At 41.8% G+C, this 19,271-nt stretch overlaps 1 protein-coding gene across 1 annotated transcript; it reads left to right on the top strand.

The window, feature by feature from the left end:
- The first annotated feature begins 692 nt into the window (after positions 1 to 692).
- On the top strand, positions 693 to 18,926 carry iffo1b (intermediate filament family orphan 1b). The gene is made up of 9 exons (XM_076280908.1): positions 693 to 2,103; positions 4,879 to 4,939; positions 7,254 to 7,349; positions 8,876 to 9,016; positions 9,762 to 9,949; positions 10,109 to 10,232; positions 11,947 to 12,039; positions 12,604 to 12,734; positions 14,094 to 18,926. The coding sequence occupies exons 1-9, from the start codon at positions 1,076 to 1,078 to the stop codon at positions 14,197 to 14,199; spliced, it is 1,968 nt and encodes a 655-aa protein (XP_076137023.1). The 5' UTR covers positions 693 to 1,075; the 3' UTR covers positions 14,200 to 18,926.
- Positions 18,927 to 19,271: the final 345 nt, after the last annotated feature.

Below are 19,271 nucleotides of genomic sequence, written 5' to 3'. Positions count from 1 at the left end.
AATGATGCCATGACTCCCCATTTAGAGTAGGCATAATATTAAATGTAAACCTGTATGTTTTTGTTGAAAGTCAGTGAAAGTGTATGTGAAATCATTGTACTGTATTTACTTTATTTAAGCCTGACAGTATAACAACAGCAGAAAAAGATCAAAACAATAAATGTTTCAGCAAAAGAAAGAGCAAGTGTTTTTGTCCACAATGTCAATAAGACCTAAACAACAATAGGCTTATATTTGAAACATAGACTACACAATAAAGAAAGTCATCTATCTCTTCTTAACCCCCAGGAAACAAATGAAAAGAGACAAATCAGACTCGAGTAAACTACTGTAGGCCTTTTGAAGATTGAATGTAGACGATTTAAAGATTTAATTAGCCTAACCCTGGCTTCAAGACTTTTGAGGAGCGTGACGTAACCATTAAGCTTGGGCTACCGTAAATGTAAAGGTTAGGCTACATAGGCATGGCAGTGTCGATTAGAAATACACTACTATTTTCACTATTTCATTTTCACATTTTCTGATTACTGTGTTGACTAAAACACTTGTCAAATATAGCCTATATGAAAGAGAAAGTGTCCCAAATTGGCTTATTAAAATAAATATGCGCCTTCTACTTGAGTCTTTACGGGAATATCACACATGCTGCATTCACCCTTGCAGCTTTCTTCGTTTCAGCCAGTCAAGGCAGATGCACGTTCAGCTGAGCAGTCTATTTTAATTTCATTAAGTCGATGCTCATAGAACAGTGCGGTTTTATTCTCTTTATCTGCTGTATATATTGAACGCTTTGCAAAATCACGCTTGATTTATTTTTGATTTTATGTCAGTGCGAAAGACGAGGCTTGCGTAGTATTCTTTAAAGCCACGGTAATCGAGTAGCCTAGGTACTGAACGGTTTCAGTTCTTCAGACGACAAACCAGTAAGGCTATTTATTACTTAGGCTGCTTATGTAACCACATGAAATGTAAATAGCTATCTCGCGTTAAGTTGTATCTTGTCAGTAGGCTATTACAGTGGCTACGTTGTTGGATTTTATTTCATTTAATCGCTTGATCCTCATAGCCAGTGTTCATGCCAGATCTGCAGCGCTTTAGGTTGTACAGTAGCATGAATCCTTTGTTGGGAGGGAACGCGCTTCTTCAACAACAACAGCAACAAAATCAAGAGGGACCCAGTCATCCGGATTCGCCATCGGGCCTTTTGCCCGAAGCTGCTCTAGGTGGTCCATATCCATCTATCATCCTCGGGGAGCAATCAGGGCTGGGTCTAGAGAACATCTCATTTTCTGGGCCGGAGTTGACGGCATCCTCCCAGTCAGGTTTGGCATACCTGCATCTAAATAATTCCTTCCACCGCTCAGCAGCGCAACCCCCTGCAGCTATGGCTTTAAGAAACGACCTGGGATCGAACATCAGTGTCCTTAAGACCCTCAATTTGCGTTTCCGATGTTTTCTAGCCAAGGTCCACGAACTAGAGAGGCGTAACAAGATTTTGGAGAAACAATTACAACAAGCACTTGAAAATAACTGCGGAGAGAACGGATGCGGTGACGATAGAAGGGGACATACCAGGGAGATTGGTGTACAGACCGGGTTTGTCGGGACCATCCCAGTGAGACCCGGGTCCCTCCCTTTTCTAAACACCAACAATGCTGTCAAACGCCCGACCAGTTTGTTTACACCGCCTCTCACCTCCGTGCTCAAACTGGAAACTAATAAATGTGACGATGAAACATCAACTTTAAACACTGAAGATACCAATTCGAACGCGAATCCGACCATCACTATCAGCCTGTCAACTCCGACAGAGGCCTCCGCCAATACCAACAACTCCAACAACGCGCCAAATGTCAGCAGCGTCAGTACCCACACTGGGACCTCGCCAAATCCTCCACCAAGATTTCTACCAGGCACCATTTGGTCATATAACCATACCCGAAAACTTGGATCGGGCTTGGAAACAAGGGTGACCAGTCCTGGTGTGTCATGGGTCCACCCTGATGGAGTCGGTGTCCAGATAGACACCATCACACCAGAGATAAGGGCCCTCTACAATGTCCTGGGCAAGGTGAAGCGTGAGAGGGATGAGTACAAACGCAGGTAGGCCTAAATGTGTTTAGCTTAACATTTATTCAAACGGTGTTACTACAGTCAGTAAGGAAATGGGTTTGCCAGAAGCTGTGCAGGTCCTATCCAGTGATCGATTTTTAGGCTATAGGTCTTGCTGTAAACACCTTGCACTTGCAGACCAGTCAAAGCACTGCCGCAGCGAACTCAGCAGAAACTTGCCATCTGTCTCGGCCACGGCACTAGCAGCAAATTCAGTCCCAGAGCGCTGTCCGCTCGCGCAGTGCTGGACAGAAGCAGCTCCGAAAATTCTACCATTGCAGATACTTGAATTAGCTTAGCCTGTGTAGCCCGATGAATCTAATGGTTAGTTGGAGTCGAGTTTGGAGTGCACAAAGCAAGCAATTGGCCCAGCTAAATAGATTTTTTTATTTGAACAGAGACGGCCTGTCTTGTCACAGTTGCATTTCTGCACTGTTATAATGAACTGTTAAAAAAGTTGCGCATTATAACACAAGTTATCTTTAGTTTTGGTTCAGTGTGATCATCTGCTCAAATATCTGATACATTTCGACATTTTCTATTTGGCCTACCACTAGTTGCCCCGATTACAGTAGCCAACCTCACAGCATAAGGTTATGAGTATGCCAGGGAGGCACGCAGGCACAGGCAGCTGACATTGATATGCTATCATTAGAAATAAACAGCTGCACTTTTGAACCTGCCCTTGCACACAGTTGCATCACAAATAACCAACAGTACTTCTGATCTGGGTCATATATAGTATGAGTTAGCGTTTTTGTAACCCTGTAACTATATTAGGCTTGTGAATGAATTGAAGATTATCATTATAAGGCCATTACCCTTTCTGCCTATTCATCTTTAGGACTGAACACTGATGGGGAAGAGATGAACATTTGCTATGACAGTTCACATATTACCATTGGCCTCAATCATGTAGCTACACACAGAACCACTTTTATTGACTTTGGTCCTATCAAAGTCCTCCGATAAGTAATCCTATCCTATCTTATTAGATATTATTATCTAAAATCATATGGTATGGGTACAGAGAGAGGTGAAACAGTGAAGGGAAAAAGAGGAATGGTAGTTTGTGCTTGGAAGTAGGTGAAACATCTTTGACATCCCTGAAATGATTGATGTGAGTTATGGATGTGATATGCATACAGGCCTTCTTTGTGATGGGTCTAGGCCTGCTTTACAATGACAGATGTGATATACATACAGGCCTTCTCTGTGATGGGTCTAGGCCTGCTTTACAATGAAACTTTCATCATAGTTTGTCTGCAGGCCCTATAGGTGCTTTATGAATAGGCGCATTCCTGCTGAGGTGTGCATGTTATGAGCCAGTACAAACAGTGCTGTTAAGGGTCTGCTCTGCTACATGAAAGCAGTTCTTGTTTGATTTCATTTACCTCTCTTTCTGTCTATGCCTGTCTGTTTCTTCTCTTCTCTCTCTCTCTATCTCTCTCTCTTGTCAGCCTGTTCTGTGTCTCTCTTGTGTCCTCTCTCTGATCTCTGTTTTGCATATTACACCGTTATTCTCTTGTCAACCGTTTGTGGGACTCCCCCACCACCCTCTCTCATTCCATCGTTGCTGTGTTTGCCCCCCCCCCCCTCTCTCTACTGGCCGTCCTCCCCTTGGCTTGGCCTCTCCCGTGCGCACCACTGTGTCGCTACTACACTGTATCTGCATTGCAGCACATTCTCTAGCCCTCGCTACCTGCTGGTGGCTCCACATCACGCCATCTCTCTCTCTCTCACTCTCTCTCTCTCTCTCTCTCTCCATCTCTCTCACTCTCTCTCTCTTTGTCTCTCATTCTCTTCATCTGTCTCTCTCTCTCTCTCTCTCTGGTCAGTTGTTTTGATATGTTATTCCTTTTAATCTGTGCATGTGATACATGTGGGTCTAACAGGACTGTTTGTACTGTTATCATGTATCATGTGTTTCAATGGGGCGATGGTGCCATGGTTTGATTGATTCAGTAAATGAGTGTTAAAGCTCTCTCTTTGATGTACCGCTCTCTAATGTTACAATCTCCTCCCTTTCCTCATTTTCCTACTCTCCTGTTCTTCTCCCATATACGTGTTTTATTCTCCTCTGTCCACCTGACTCATTCATCTCTTCCTGTGAACTTGTGAGCTGGCAGCTCGGCAGTGTTAGTAATGGGTTGCCTTGACCTGCCTCTCATCCCTCGAACTCGTTCTAACGAGCTTAAGAAATGCTGCAACTTGCTGAATGTTAAACAGGCCTTACGTAAGGGTGCAGTGTGCCGTGAAGAGACTGCTCTGTCTGTACGCTCAGTTCTGAATGCAGCTACTGTGCTCCAGCACTCGAAAGTCATGTTCGCCAAGCAGGACAGAGTGGTTCTAGCTGGCTAACTCGGTTAATACTAGCCACGGCCAAGCTCTCTCTCTCTCTGGCACTCTTTCTATCATTCTCTCGCTGTCTAAACAGTACAAACACACTTGTTCTTGCTGTGTTGACCTATGATGAAAGTTATTTGCCATCACAGACTATTTACATGCCATATACAATTCATCAGCAAATTCGTTGTCATTAGAAGGGTCAGGACTGTTTTTTTATGTCTCATTTGTGTTTTAACAAGAGTACTATCAACATAACACTTCATAATTCCAGTATCTAAGACTTCAACATGTCTTTTGGAAACAAAAGTTCTGTTCAATTTTAAATCACAGCATTTTTAAATGAAAAGATCTGTTAGTTTTAGTTTCTCACTATATCTAAGAGTTTGTTTTTCATTTTTTTTTTTTTGTTGTTCTCAGATGGGAAGAAGAGTACACTATGCGTGTGGACCTCCAACAAAGAATTGGTGATCTTCAAGAGGTACAGAGTAAAACATTATTCTCTCTCTAACAAACTCAGATACCAACACCACACACTGCACACACATTCACACAGACACTATTTTATTCATCTGTAATTAAGCTGTTTGGTGCAATGGCCTCCACCCTGTTGCATACTCTGCGGTGTCCTTCCTTAGTATCTTGGCACAGTTTTCTGAGCTGTTCCTACTTTGAATCTGATTAACTCCAGTGCCCCCACGTTAACAGCTTAGGGATGCTCGCACCTGATGTAACAGGAAGGAATACGCTAGGGGAGGCTTTTTTAGACTCAGGTTTTGGACTTCCGGGCTCCAGGGCTGAATCAGTTGAGTGGATAAGGTGTGTTGATCCTATGTTAGTCTGTTTGTTGTTTACAACCTTTGGTGACAGCGCGTGCCGTGGCTCAGGTTAACTTTGGAATCCGTTTTAAACATTGGAAACCGTTTTGGAAAAGATACAAAGATTTACTGAAGTAGTGGAAGTACTGCCAAATGAATAGTTACGAATAGTTTTAGTGAATGTGATGCCATCCTTTCTGGAAGTGGTAGTAATTTTTACTGTTGTGAGTGAAACTCTGTACACTTATGTTTATCAACACAGAAACAGGTAGAGGGTACCTAAATAAATAAATACAGGGTTCCCACTCAAATGTAAAATTCCATGACTTTTCTCTGACTTTCCCTGACAAAAAACCTGAATTTCCATGACTTCCTATATAATGAATGGTATACTGTAATATACCACCCAATGATTTCAGAGCACCCATGTAGCAGTCAAGAATCTTTTACTTTTTTAGAGCGGGGGGTGAATAAATGGCCATTGAATAAACACAGTTGGGCTACTCAAGCAAGTAAAGCTAATAAGCAGATATACACAAATTCTGCTTAGAAATATATTTGTATTAATGTATTTTGGCAAGAAAATGATAAACTGCTACAACAAAATTCCCTGAATTCCATGGCACAAAAATGTTTGGAAAATGTTTGGAATAAACTTTCTAAAATTCCATGATATTCCAGAAATTCCATGACTCGTGGGGACACTGTAAATAGATAAATACATACATTCCTAGTAATCTTCTAATAATAATCTGTAATGCTGAGAAAACTTTACATTTTTGTGTACGATATCATGCTTGTTCAAAGAGGGAGTTGCTTAGGGAATGATTGATTTTGAGGTTTACCCATTCAATCTTAAATTTCTCCATATTACCAATAAACTGAGAATCAGTGAAGCTGCTCCGATGACAGGTGGCTGTGAAGCTGGCGCCTGCTATTTGCTACCGGCCTGTCAGCCCATGGAAACACTGTACACATCATCTCTTGTCATACAAACTCACTGTGTTTTCACTACTAGAAAATGCTGAACTCTGGAATTTAGCACCAGAAAGAAAATTCCCACTTTATACTAGTTCCTATAGTTCCCACATTCTGATTCTTTGGCCCGAGGGTTTTTATGGATTGGTTCATGTTTTTATGGCCTCTTACTGCAAGCAAATAAAAATCCCTTTAAAGATAAACAGCACAAAATCTGCAACTCTCTATTTGCCATGCCATCTGAATTGAATCATTGTTGTGATTCTCACGCTGAAACGCTGAACACAAAACCTATAGCACTTTAGAGTACTGTAGACTTAATTGTGCTTTGTGAGCTGTAATAAACTAAATGATATGAGTGTACTCTGACATCATAGCTGGTGTGGATAAAAGCAATATTTCCATTTTTGTAAAGATCTTATGGGTTGAAAATGGTTCATCCAATTCAAGGTTCAAGGCCGATGCTAATGTAGAGTCAATCATTTTGGACTTCTCTACACTGTGAAGTGGGTTAAACAAGCCAACAGGACACGCATAGCTGTTTTCATTTGAGCCAGATTTTCAACATGTATTGTATGTCCATTCTTACCGTGTTCTTATGTTCTCAAATATAAGATAAGATAAGATAAGATAAGATAAGATAATACTTTATTTTGTCAGACAGGTCTGAAATTTGCTATACTTTACTTACAGTATGCATAGACAGTCTGCTCCAACTAAGTTAAGCCCATTTGGTAATATGACAGCCACTGTCCATGACTGTGAGTCTCATGTTCATGTGCTGATGGAGACTCATTCATCATTCCGTGGAGTTTCATTCTCCTTCCCTTCTCAGCTTTTTTTAAGCTTTTTTGAAAAAGAGTTGGTGGAATTGGGCACAGAACTGGAGATGTTGGAATTAAGCTGTCTCATATGAGATTTGCGCAGTGCGCACCATAGAGTATAATGTCCACTGTAATGTCCTGTCGTGCTGACCGCAGTTTGTCCTTCTGCCCACAGGACCTGCAGGAGAGCGAGGTGTGCCAGGACGAGCTGGCGCTCAGGGTCCAGCAGCTGAAGGCCGAGCTCGTCCTCTTCAAGGGCCTCATGAGCAACGTGAGTCTCCCAGAGCGTCCAGCTGTGTCCAGCCGCAGCTTTCACAGCACACAGGGAAACGCAAGTCACCATGTTTAACAATATTCTGCACGAGGCAGATTACTTTCACTGTGATGGTGACACAGCTGGCTGTCTTGCATGCTATGGGTTGTTGAAAACTCTGTGTGACAATATTTATAAGTGGGAACATCAGGCATTCGTGCATTTGCCTGTTTGACTTCTTGTGGTTAAATCAATAGTTGAACCATTTGTTCGGGCTGTGGTGTGTGTATTGACCATATAAATATAGATACAGATTCCATGAAATGCCACACACATAGTTATTCTGACAGTATAGAACAATGTACATGCACACATTTGAGTGGAATTAGTTCCCCCTTACACAAAACCTTGTACGATCTTCATCTAACTTAATCTAGATTGTTATCATCAGTATGGCCCACCGATCAATAACATGTCTCAATCAACATGCGTGTGTGTGTGCATGTGTGTGTGTGCATGTGTGTGTGCATGTGTGTGTGTGTGTGTGCGTGTGTGTGTGCGTGCGTGTGTGCGTGCGTGTGTGTGTGTCCTTGGTTCGGCTTTCAGACATTTGGTCTCCCTGCATCTTCAGCTCTCCTTCTCTCTCCTTGGACCATGCACGCTGTCTGTACTGTATTTATTCGTAGAACTCATTTTCCAAATGGTCATGTTGAAATTCCCAGAATTGTTTACGCCTAGCGCTCTAATCTTTGTGTCGATTACTGGCTGACACACATTGGATTTCTCCCCATAGACTCACATCTTTATCTCTGTGACTTTTCACAGGATCTAAATTGTTTGTTTACAATATTATTAATATTTAATCTCACCTTCTGGCTTGACTTTTTGGACTTTCCCATATGTGTGTTATTGAAAACAAATCAAAAATCAGCATACTGCTCTTTATTTTGAAGTTTTACTTTTTCTTTCACTCCTTGTGCACACACTACTGCTGTATACATACCAGTCTTTTCCCACATTTACATCTGCACTCATACATGTATAGTGTGTGTGTTCCCTAACATTTACATCTGCACTCATACATGTTTAGTGTGTGTGTTTCCTAACATTTACATCCGTACTCATACATGTTTAGTGTGTGTGTTTCCTAACATTTACATCCGTACTCATACATGTTTAGTGTGTGTGTTTCCTAACATTTACATCTGCACTCATACATGTTTAGTGTGTGTGTTTCCTAACATTTACATCCGTACTCATACATGTATAGTGTGTGTGTTTCCTAACATTTACATCCGTACTCATACATGTATAGTGTGTGTGTTTCCTAACATTTACATCTGCACTCATACATACGTAGAGTCAAGATGCCATTCCGTTTAAATGGACAGATCTTTAAATGGCCACATTTTTAAGCACATGCACTGAACACACAAAATAAAACAGGATAGACAACCGTGAAAATCGAATCACTGAATTTGACAAACAGGGTATTGTACTGGAATCATGGACCTCACCTTTAAGTCCGTTTGTCTCTGTTTTAGAATCTGTCCGACTTGGAGAGCAAGATCCAGGAGAAGGCGATGAAGGTGGACATGGACATCTGCCGACGCATCGACATCACAGCTCGTTTGTGTGATGTGGCCCAGCAGAGGAACTGTGAAGACATGACGGGCATGTTTCAGGTACTGAGTCCGCACGCTGCACACATCGCTGGGCAGACTGTGCCAGGTGGGGCCTGCAGTTTGGCATCATGCTGTGATGTCCATTTTGTCTATTTTAGTTTGTCCTGTGATGTCCATTTTGAGTGTCATCTGACCTTGACCAAAAGTAGTGCCCTTTATAAGTTAATTTTGCATTTTTCTTTTTAAAATATTATATCAGGTAATCAGCAGTTGTGTTTTTTTCCCTTGATGAGGTTGTTTTTCCAACACATTGGTAGATTTAAAATAATTAATCGATTAATCGTCAATTATGACTTCTAACAATTATGAAAATAACATAATTAAAAATTCTGCTTTCCATTTTGCAACAATGCTCTTGTTTTTAACTTGTTATAAATCCAGCATATCCCTTTGCTTTACAGCGGTAACTGTTGTATACATGATCTTTTTTACATGTATTTTTATTGTTATTTTTATTGAAACTACTGTTAATGTTTAAAATCTTGAATTTCCCCTTGGGGATCAATAAAGTATCTATCTATCTATCTATCTATCTATCTATCTATCTATCTAAAAGTTTAGAAAATGAATGATGATTCCAAATCATTGAGACATTGTGTTAAATAATTGTGATCTAAATATTGACCAAAATTATCATGGTTGTTATTATTGCCATAATTTAGCTGAGCAGCCCAAATTTGAAATATCTACATGGAATTGTATTGTTTTTAATATTGTGCCTGGTGCTTTTCCAACATCTAATCAGGTGCCCAGCACTCAGTCTGCCATCAACTGTCGCGCTCGGAAACAAGCCCCTCAGCCAGTCAGTGGCAGTGAGACGGATGAGCCAATGAGCACCTCAGATAGTGATGGGGGTGGAGCAAAGGACGATGACATCTGTAGTGCTTCAGCCAATCAGATAAATGAGGAAATGCAGAGAATGTTGTGTCAACTGTAAGTAGCCTGATCATGCAATCGACTGTAAATTTCCCATTTTTGAATTGTGAGCTGGCGTGATTTCCTGTGTGAATATTGCAACATGGTCTTGTGGTCTATAGGTTGCATATGTGTCAACCACAGTGTCACAACAGTTTGTTTGTGTGTGTTTACCAGGAGGGAGTGTGAGTTTGAAGATGACTGTGACAGTCTGGCCTGGGAGGAGACAGAAGAGACTCTTCTCCTGTGGGAGGATTTCCCAGGATGCACCTTGCCTGCTGAAACACACCCACAGGGGGAGGTACGCACATCCAGTACTGTCAGTTGTGTATGTTATGTGACCCACTGAATATCATGTGAATGCATTACATCTTAAAAGAATGCTATGTGGAGGTTTTTTTTTTGTTAAAACGTTTAAAAATGACAGAAATATCAACAGAATATGAAGAAACAACCGCTTTGACATAATGCCGAGAACGCCTACGCTCTCTGTGTTGGCCAGATATCCACTTAAGTTATCATACAAACCAGCTAATATTGAGCCGGTTGTGAACTCACTTTTCACCACTTTGCACTATGATGCAAGTTAATGGAAGAGAGCCATGTGGCTGCGCTAAATGTTCTCAGTGATGTGCCCTCAGTTTTGTACAAACATACTGCAAAATTATGTTTTGCTGTTTATGTTGATGTTGATTCCTGCTGTTCATGGTCATAGTCATGTTGTGTTTAACAGTTTTTGACCTCTGGCAGTGCATGTTGTACTGTGAAGGCCTTTACAGATCCCTGGTACAACATGCAGCGCGTTTTGCAGCTGTCACCAACCAGTTGTTCATTGGCTGTAAACAGCTCATGAAAAACAGTTCTACATGTTTCAGCCATTAGAGCCTTTATCTGGTCAAGTCAATATGGTTGCTTCATGGGCTGTGTTTTCTGGATAATCGCACTATCAGTCTGTGTTGTGTGCAAGTTGACAGCTTATACAGTGCTTAGATCCTCCCCTGCTCTGTGTATTGCTGATTTGTGGAGGAGGTGAAGCACAAAGCCAGGTCTTACAGCTTTGTATCCCTCCTGATTATCCAGGGCTTTTATGTGGCTTTACTGAAGTCCTGCTGAGATTAAGGAAAACCATTAAAGGGTTGTTAAGATGGCGATTGTCAGGACAAAACAAAAACAAAAATCCCTGTCAAAAGCAGCTTCATGCCTCTACCCTCCTGAGAGCTCACGTCAGCAGCCTACACACTCTGTACTCTTTACCTCTCTCTCTCTGCACTTTCTCTCTCTCCCTCTCTCTTTTTTCTTTTGCATCTCTCCATCTCACATCATCTCCAGCTCAACCTCACTCACAACTAGCCTCGCCTTTAAGCCAAAGAGCACACTCTATTCAATTGTCTATTAATAACATAAACAACGTGGGCCTGAATGGCAGATTAACATATGCCCTTGAGAGTCTCAGGAAAATAAAGAGACACTTGGTCACACACACTCGCTGGCCAAAACAGGGTTTTGGCAGAAATAAAAGGGTCATTCAGAAGCACATTGCATGCCCCTCAGTTTAAGCCCTAAATCAGATGTAATGCTTACAAAGTGTAATCTTGTCTCTCCTGGTTTGGGTTTTTTTTTTTTTATTCCAGCCCTGAAATCTAATAAGGAAAAGCACAGGCATATTATGTGTCCTATACCACAGCCACAAACATCACCTCATACTGAAAGAGCTCATAGAATTCACATTGATCACACTTTCATCACACATTATCACTTCCTATGTTTTACTATATGACCTTAGACCATCTGTGTTAATTTGAAACTGGGCAGAGTCATGACTGCGCTTTTCTATGTATATACTTTTCTATGTATATAGTCTGTTGCGCACACACACACACACACACACACCTGTGATAGTCTGCATCAGTTGGTTTGGTTTGACACTTTGTTTAGGTAGTTTTTGTTTTTTGGATTTGTGTGCCTTAGTAGCTGCCTGCGAGTGTGTTTTTGAGTCTTCTGTCTGTCTGCCACAGCAGGAGGAGTGCTTGGAGAAGGTGATTAAGGACACTGAGTGCCTGTTCAAATCCAGAGAGAAGGAGTATCAGGAGACCATAGACCAGATTGAGGTGGGACACTGTGGCAACTGCTTTCTCTTTCTCTCTCTCTCTCTCTCTCTCTCTCTCTCTCTCTCTCTCTCTCTCTCTCTCTCTCTCTTTTTGTGAGTGTCTGTGCAGCACATGTGTCTTTCTGTGTATTCTTGTGTTCCAGGTATGTCTGGTTATCCCTGTCCCTTTTGTTGCTGTACTTACTCTAGTTATATGCCTGAACTCTCATTTGTCCAGTTTTGTGTGTTAACTGTTTGTTTGTCTTGTTCTATGTGCATCAGCATCACCATCCATGACTTACATGACATCCATGAAAGGGAGCGTATGTGAGCCTTAATCTCTCCCCTCTCCACTCTCCTCTCTCCCCTCTCCTCTCTCCCCTCTCCTCTCTCCTCTCTCCACTCTCCCCTCTCCCCTCTCCCCTCTCCTCTCTCCCCTCTCCTCTCTCCTCTCTCCACTCTCCCCTCTCCTCTCTCCCCTCTCCTCTCTCCTCTCTCCACTCTCCTCTCTCCCCTCTCCTCTCTCCCCTCTCCTCTCTCCTCTCTCCTCTCTCCTCTCTCCTCTCTCCCCTCTCGTGGTGTCCAGTTGGAGTTGGCCACGGCTAAGTCGGACATGAACAGGCACCTGCATGAGTACATGGAAATGTGCAGCATGAAACGGGGACTGGACGTGCAGATGGAGACCTGCAGGAGGCTCATCACCCAATCTGGAGACAGGTACCTACTCTCTCTCTCTCTCTCTCTCTCTCTCTCTCTCTCTCTTTCTCTCTCTCTCTCTCTCTCTCTTCTGTCTACTCTATCTTCGGTCTACTCTCTCTCTCTGTATTCCAGTCTCTCTTTCCCTGAATGTCTATCTGTTTCCCCCTTTCTCTCTTGCCATCTGTGTGTGTCTCTCGGTCTGTCTGTCTGTCTGTCTATCTCTCTACCTGTCTATCGTCTATCAGTGTATATCTCTCTCTCTCTGTTTCCCAGATTTTGTCTTTGTCTATCTTTATACCTCTCTCATTTTGCCCCTCTCTCTCTCTCTCTCTCCCTCTCTCTCTCTCTGTTTGTCTGTCTCTTATATCTCCCTGAATGGTCTCTATGTCTCTGTGCACCTCTTTCTCTCCCTGTTACGGCTCCCACACCAGGGTTGTGCAAAATTCGAATTGCAATTCTGCTTCCTGTTTGCTACCTCAATTGAAATGTAAGTGAAATTCAAGAATTGAATTGTAATTTAAAAACCAGTTTCAATTCAATTCTGGAATTTTGCACAACCCTGTCCCACACACAGTTGCGTTCCGTCAACGCATGCCAGTTGGTGTTCCCGACGGTAGCTATGCAAATGACTTAAGGTAAAAGCGTAATTTGATTGGCTGGTGCCGTTTGTTGTTCGCTTGTTCGTAATTTGATTGCCTGGTGCCGTCCGTCGGTGCAGCAAAAGTTGAACTTCTCAATGCGAGCGACGGGAGTAACGCAGACCCACAATTCAGTTCGGCAACGGATGACGTAAGCCCATGTAAAGTGAACGGGATGCATCTCCAGCACTGCAATGCATGCAACTGTGTGTGGGAGCCGTTAGTCTCTGCTACTTTAACTCTTGGTCATTGCTCTCTCCTCTGTCTCAGTGTCCTCCTTTTGGGCTTTCACTGACCGTTGCCTCCTTTCAGTCTTGTTTTCTTTCTTTCTTTATTCTGTATTTCCCCTCTTTTCTCTGCTGTTCAACCCCTTGGAGTCTTTGCTTCTCTATCATACATACACAATGTATCCATTTCTCTTCTTTTCTCTGGTGAGCTGGTCAAAGGGAATTTGATGTGTTTCTCTGCGATGTGTCGTGCCAATGCTGTTCTGCATTCCATTAATGTCTGACTATCTCTCTCCTCTCTCTCCAATGCCCACCTCCCTCCTCCCCCTTTCTCTGTGCTTCTCTCTCTCCCTCTCTCCTCCCTCCCCTCTCTCCCTTTCTGCTTCACTCCTCTCTTTCTCTCCTTTCCTTCCCTCTCTCACCCTACTCCTGCTGTCTGCACTCCCATCATTTCTCCCTGATTCACTTCCCCCCTCCCCCTCTTCTCTCTCTCTCTTTCTCTGCTGTCTCAGTAAATCCCCCTCTCCAGTCCCTGGAGTCGCTGGAGGCCACGTGGACGAGGGCACTGAGGATGCGGAAAGGGCGGTGGCTCCACCCGTCGAGGCCTCCAGTAGGTAGTACGAGTCAACGAGGTCGCCCAGAAGAGAGAAGAAGACAAAACTTCCACCACCCCTCAGCCCATGCCCTGTCATTAGCATCATTCTCAAGCCACTTGGGCTTGTCTTCAAGTGGGTGCCACATACATACCACTTTTGCATAGGAGGAATTTCCTTACACTGAGCTTTTGAAGGGCAGGTAACTCTGTTTATTATTTGGTGGAATCAAATATATGTATGAATAGTAACATCTTGATTGTGGAACTAATTTGATTTATATTTTTGATTCATGATGATATTTGAGTGCATATGTAGTATGTCCATACCATGTAGCATCTAAGCAGAGACTGCCCCCTGCTGGTTGACTGTATGGTCCCATGCTCACATTTTGCACACAAGTGACAATGACAATGGCTAGGAATGCTAGTGACCATCATAAATCAACAGTTATATTTTCTTAGTGGAAACCACAAATTATTTTCATTTTGAAAATGCATCATTGAAAGACTGGAGATGTTGCTGAAAACATGGATGATTCCTCTCAGCATAAAGGTTCATATTTGTAATGTATGTATGTATGTAATGTAATGCTGTCAAAAGCTTGTCATTTAGAAGCTTTGACAAAAAATGTTGATGAGTTGAAAAGCAATCCAAGCCCTTAACCTTAGAGACCTCATTCTGCCCACATCACTTAAAGCACATATAGGTTTCATTTAACAATAATAACATCATACATATCAGGCTCATAGTTGTCTGACGCAATAACCAACAGAAATGTTATACAAGCTTTGACATTCAGCTACAATTCAACTTACAAGCACCTCATTATCCAATAATCACATGGTGTCCAGTACATCACCGGCATCTCATTACATGTCACTGGATCACACCTTGTGCATGTATATAATATATATATAGGTGTGTGTGTGTGTGTGTGTGTGTATATATATATGCTGTATATATAATGTAAAATATACATAGCTACTACCTGTAAATAGCTGTGCGGACCTTTGGTAAGGTCACTGGGGCCTTTCGCTCACTCTCTGTGTCTGTGTGTGGGATTGTGTGTGTTGTAACGCTGTATAGGGCATGTACACATGCTTTATGAAGAGGCTGGAGATAGATAGATAGATAGATAGATAGATAGATACTTTATTGATCCCCAAGGGGAAATTCAAGGATGACACAGAGAGTGGTGTTGTTTGCCCAAGGGCATGGGAACGAGGGCTGCACTGAGTTGAGATCATCTATCTGTGGCCTGGTGTTAACACTGACGCAGAGGCTGTGGTCTGTCCAGGGTTTCACTGAGAGACGGAAGTTCCCATCATTGGCCTCAGTTGTCTGGTGTCTGGTGCGTATACCGTAACCCCAGCTAAATCTGAGCTGGTGAGCAATGGGCTCGAGTTGAGCCAGGCCAGGCTATCAGCAGATTTCTATTCTGTCCAAAGATTTTGGACACATGCTTAATGACAGACTTTGTACTGTAGGATGGCTCCTACATGCCACATCTGTTAAACCCAGGGCTTATGCAATATCTGAACCCTTACTCACAAGTCCTGGTAAGTGCTTGAATTTTTCTGTTAAGGCCTGTATAAATTAATGAATTGTGTGAGCTAGTGGTTAGTTTGTGCCCTTATTCCCTCCATACATGTACATCAGGTGTACACAAGATCATAGTTATGGTAAGGAATTCATATGAATAAAAAACATGAATGTGCACTTGAAATATAGGGACAGAGGCACAGAAAGAGGTCCTCATGCTGATGCTTCAGATGTTTTTTTAGGATCCTTGAAGTGGGAGGCTTGCTGTGTGTTTTATCTGATTTAAGATTGGTTTTGAGATAACACAAGTTGTCTGAGTCCCACTACGCTTACTAGGTATGGTCTCTGACTATCAACAAGGAACGTGCGTAGTTACCAACAGTCACAGGACCGTCCATGATGCATCCAGTTTCTATGAGTAACTGGATGAAAAAAGCTTAATAGGAAATATGCCATAGAAGAGAGTGATTTTGCTCAGGAAAGGGAAAAAATCAATTCAGTTCAATTTTTTATTTATTTTTTCTTTTTTTCTTTCTCACCTTGATGAATGGCTGTTGTCTGGGAGAAACCCATACAGTACTTCAACTCACAGGAATAGATTGTTTCTCGCGTGCCAAAATCTACAGGTTACAGAGGTCACAAAGGATGTCACACTATTATCTGCTATGAAAACCAACCTCTCTATGGTGCTCAATTCCTATATTCCTAATCTATTTTGAAGCTTAAAGCACAGCCGTGCAAAACAAAGCAAAGACGAAAAGGAAGCAGCAGCTTTTAATGAAACTGCCACACTGATGGGTAGTTCTTTAACAGCCAAAGCCTATGAGATCATGATGTTTAGTTATGTTGTACAGGTTTTCATTTGAGGTTGTGTAATGTTTTTTTTATTTTATTATGAGGTAAAAACACTGATTTTGTTTTGCATTTTTTATGTTGACTTTTTCTTATGATGCTACTGTTACTATTGTAAAAAAGGTCCATTTCCTCTTGTGCGTATATAGCCACACAGAGATCATGTTTGTTTATGAGGAAATGCTGCTGAAATGCTTTCATGGATGACACCTGAATGTTGAGACATGTTAACCATAATGCTGTCTGGAGCTTAATACTTAATACTTAAACTGTCAGTTTAAATATTGTATCAGTGATTGCAGGCCTAAAAAAGGCCCAAACATAAATGATCACATTCATCTAATCTTTCCTAACGATCCGCTAGCTGCCCGCCCCATAAGCAGGCCGTCAAAAAAACGTGTCTCTGTAGGCAGCCTAGGCTCTGAGATCTGCAAACAACCACTCAAAGGCAAAATTAAGTGTTCCAACCAATAACCGACGAGATGTGCGTTCAGGAGAGTTTCAATTGCATGGTAGGGAGGGGGAGGGAGTAGCAGGGCAAGCTAGCTCTCTGTTTTGTTTAAACGTCAACAGAAGTGACGTTACCCCGCCATCGCTGATACAACCTTTAATCTGCCCCCAAAATGAATAAAATGTGATAATTGGATGATAACTAGAGGGACTAAAAGGACTAGAGTCTGATATTGTAATTGAATAGATGTTCGCCATAATTCCTATTCTGTTCATGAATGAAATCTTCTTACAGCCCTGGGAATTGAATTGTTGCAGTTGCTCCAGGCAGTATTGATGGGTTGAAAGCATTCTTCTTATGATAGCAAAAGAAAATATTCAAGGCTTTTTTCTCTTTTTCTGTATTTACTATATGTGTGTGTGTGAGAGGGGTGGCCATATATTGTAAGCATGTTGGCGTGTGCTCATTAATTTTGGCGTGTTTGTGATGAGAATATGTTTATTTATATAAAAGGAGTTAACTTATTGTTTGACTGCAACATGAAGAATGCCAAACTTCTCCAATAAGCTTCTCAAAACATAGAATTGAATGTTTTCTCAATCTGTCACTGTCAGTTTTCAACTTTGCACAAAGTCGTAGATATAAACATGCAGTAAGCGCACAACGAACAAATGAAACCAGCTTAGACAACCTGCTTCTATAAATGCAATACAGAACTACTCGTCATATCACATCTTCATAATGTTCTCAAAACAATAAGTAAATTCTTTTGAAAAATCACCAAAGTGTGTTCAAGAAATCACATAAAAAATAAAGAAGAAAAGTGAATGCTCTACACATGATGTTGTGATATGATTGTTATGATACTATACTCAAAGGAAATTGTTAAGGATGTATACAAATGCTGGCTATATGCAAGAACGTTTGCCGTCTCTGTCAAAAGCACTGGCTGTAGTGTGGGATGGTGTTGTGGATTAACACATTCAGCATGTGTAAGTCTACCAAGATATGAATGAAACATTGCCATTTGCTCCTTATATATGGGTTCCTTGTTGCTAAGCATGCATCGGTTGTATACATACAATGTTTACAGAGGTGTGCAATCCGGGATCAGGCAGGAACAGTGTTCCGGAGTTTTCTATTTTAATTGTCTGGATAAGGTGATTTAACCCAACAATTCAACCAGCCAGTGGGAGTACTAGTTAGTCATCGGTACCATATCACCTGAAGTGTCGTTAATGCAGTTAAGTATGTACTGTAATTGGCAATACTACTTCTTACATAAACACACAGTACTTGTTACTGATGCCAACCCTGGCACTCTAAAGCCTACCCACCCTGGCCTTGACCTCTACAATCTGCCAGTTCCTAACTTTATCGAAGTGCATGTTGTATTGACATTTGCTTGAGTTAGATATACATGGTACTGATCATTTAATGATGTATCAAGTGCTAAAGTATCTACTGTGATGACACCTTTACAACACGTCACAGTGTAGCCCTTTAATGTGCAGTTTTTTATTTTTTATTTATTAATTAATGTGCAGTTTTATTGTACAGCACGAGCATTCTGTCTGATCCCAAGCTTTCACACTCCTGCTGGGTTGTGTGTGTAGTCACTAATGGCTAGCGATTTCTCAATCCTTCATGGTGCCCCCCCATGCAGGGTTGGGGGAAAAAGCTAGCCCTTGCTTTAGCACTTAGTGGAGCCCAGTGATGTGTTTTGAATAAGTTACCAGGTGGGATGTGTGCAGACCGGTGCATTTGGCAAGGGACTGGGCTTAAGTCAACGTGTAAGTAACTCAAAGACGAAGCAAAAAGGACTCGCTAGCTTTTAAATGCAAGAGCACTGAACGACAAGCATTTAACAGAGCTGAGAATAAAAAGACACTGCTGAGCAATTACATCGCCTGCTGCTGTTTTGTGTTCTCTTGTGGTCCGTGCAGTGTCTGGTGTGTGAAGTGAATACACATAAACAGTTCCTGTTAAATATACAAACAGTTCCTGATCAGATAGCATCAGGGAGTCTGATGCAATACTGCTTTGTGGGTCCCTCTAACTGTCAGTTTGTGGTATTTCAAAAAGTATATTTTTAAAACCTGTCAGAATAAACAGGAAGAACGGACACTGACTCACAGTTCTCTCTGATGATCTATCTATTACCTTGTTTTGGAATGTATGTGTAAAGATGATTTGGCTATTTTATACCTTTTTTATAATATACATGCACCTATGCAGATACACACACA

The sequence above is a fragment of the Alosa pseudoharengus genome, unplaced genomic scaffold, assembly GCF_046254945.1.
Source record: "Alosa pseudoharengus isolate Yale_2024_CS ecotype anadromous, Long Island Sound unplaced genomic scaffold, YU_APseudo_1.1 YU_APseudo_1.1_scf_12, whole genome shotgun sequence".
NCBI lineage: Eukaryota > Metazoa > Chordata > Actinopteri > Clupeiformes > Clupeidae > Alosa > Alosa pseudoharengus.
Note: the sequence above shows the minus strand (reverse complement) of the source record. Positions and strands in the feature narration are given on the sequence as shown.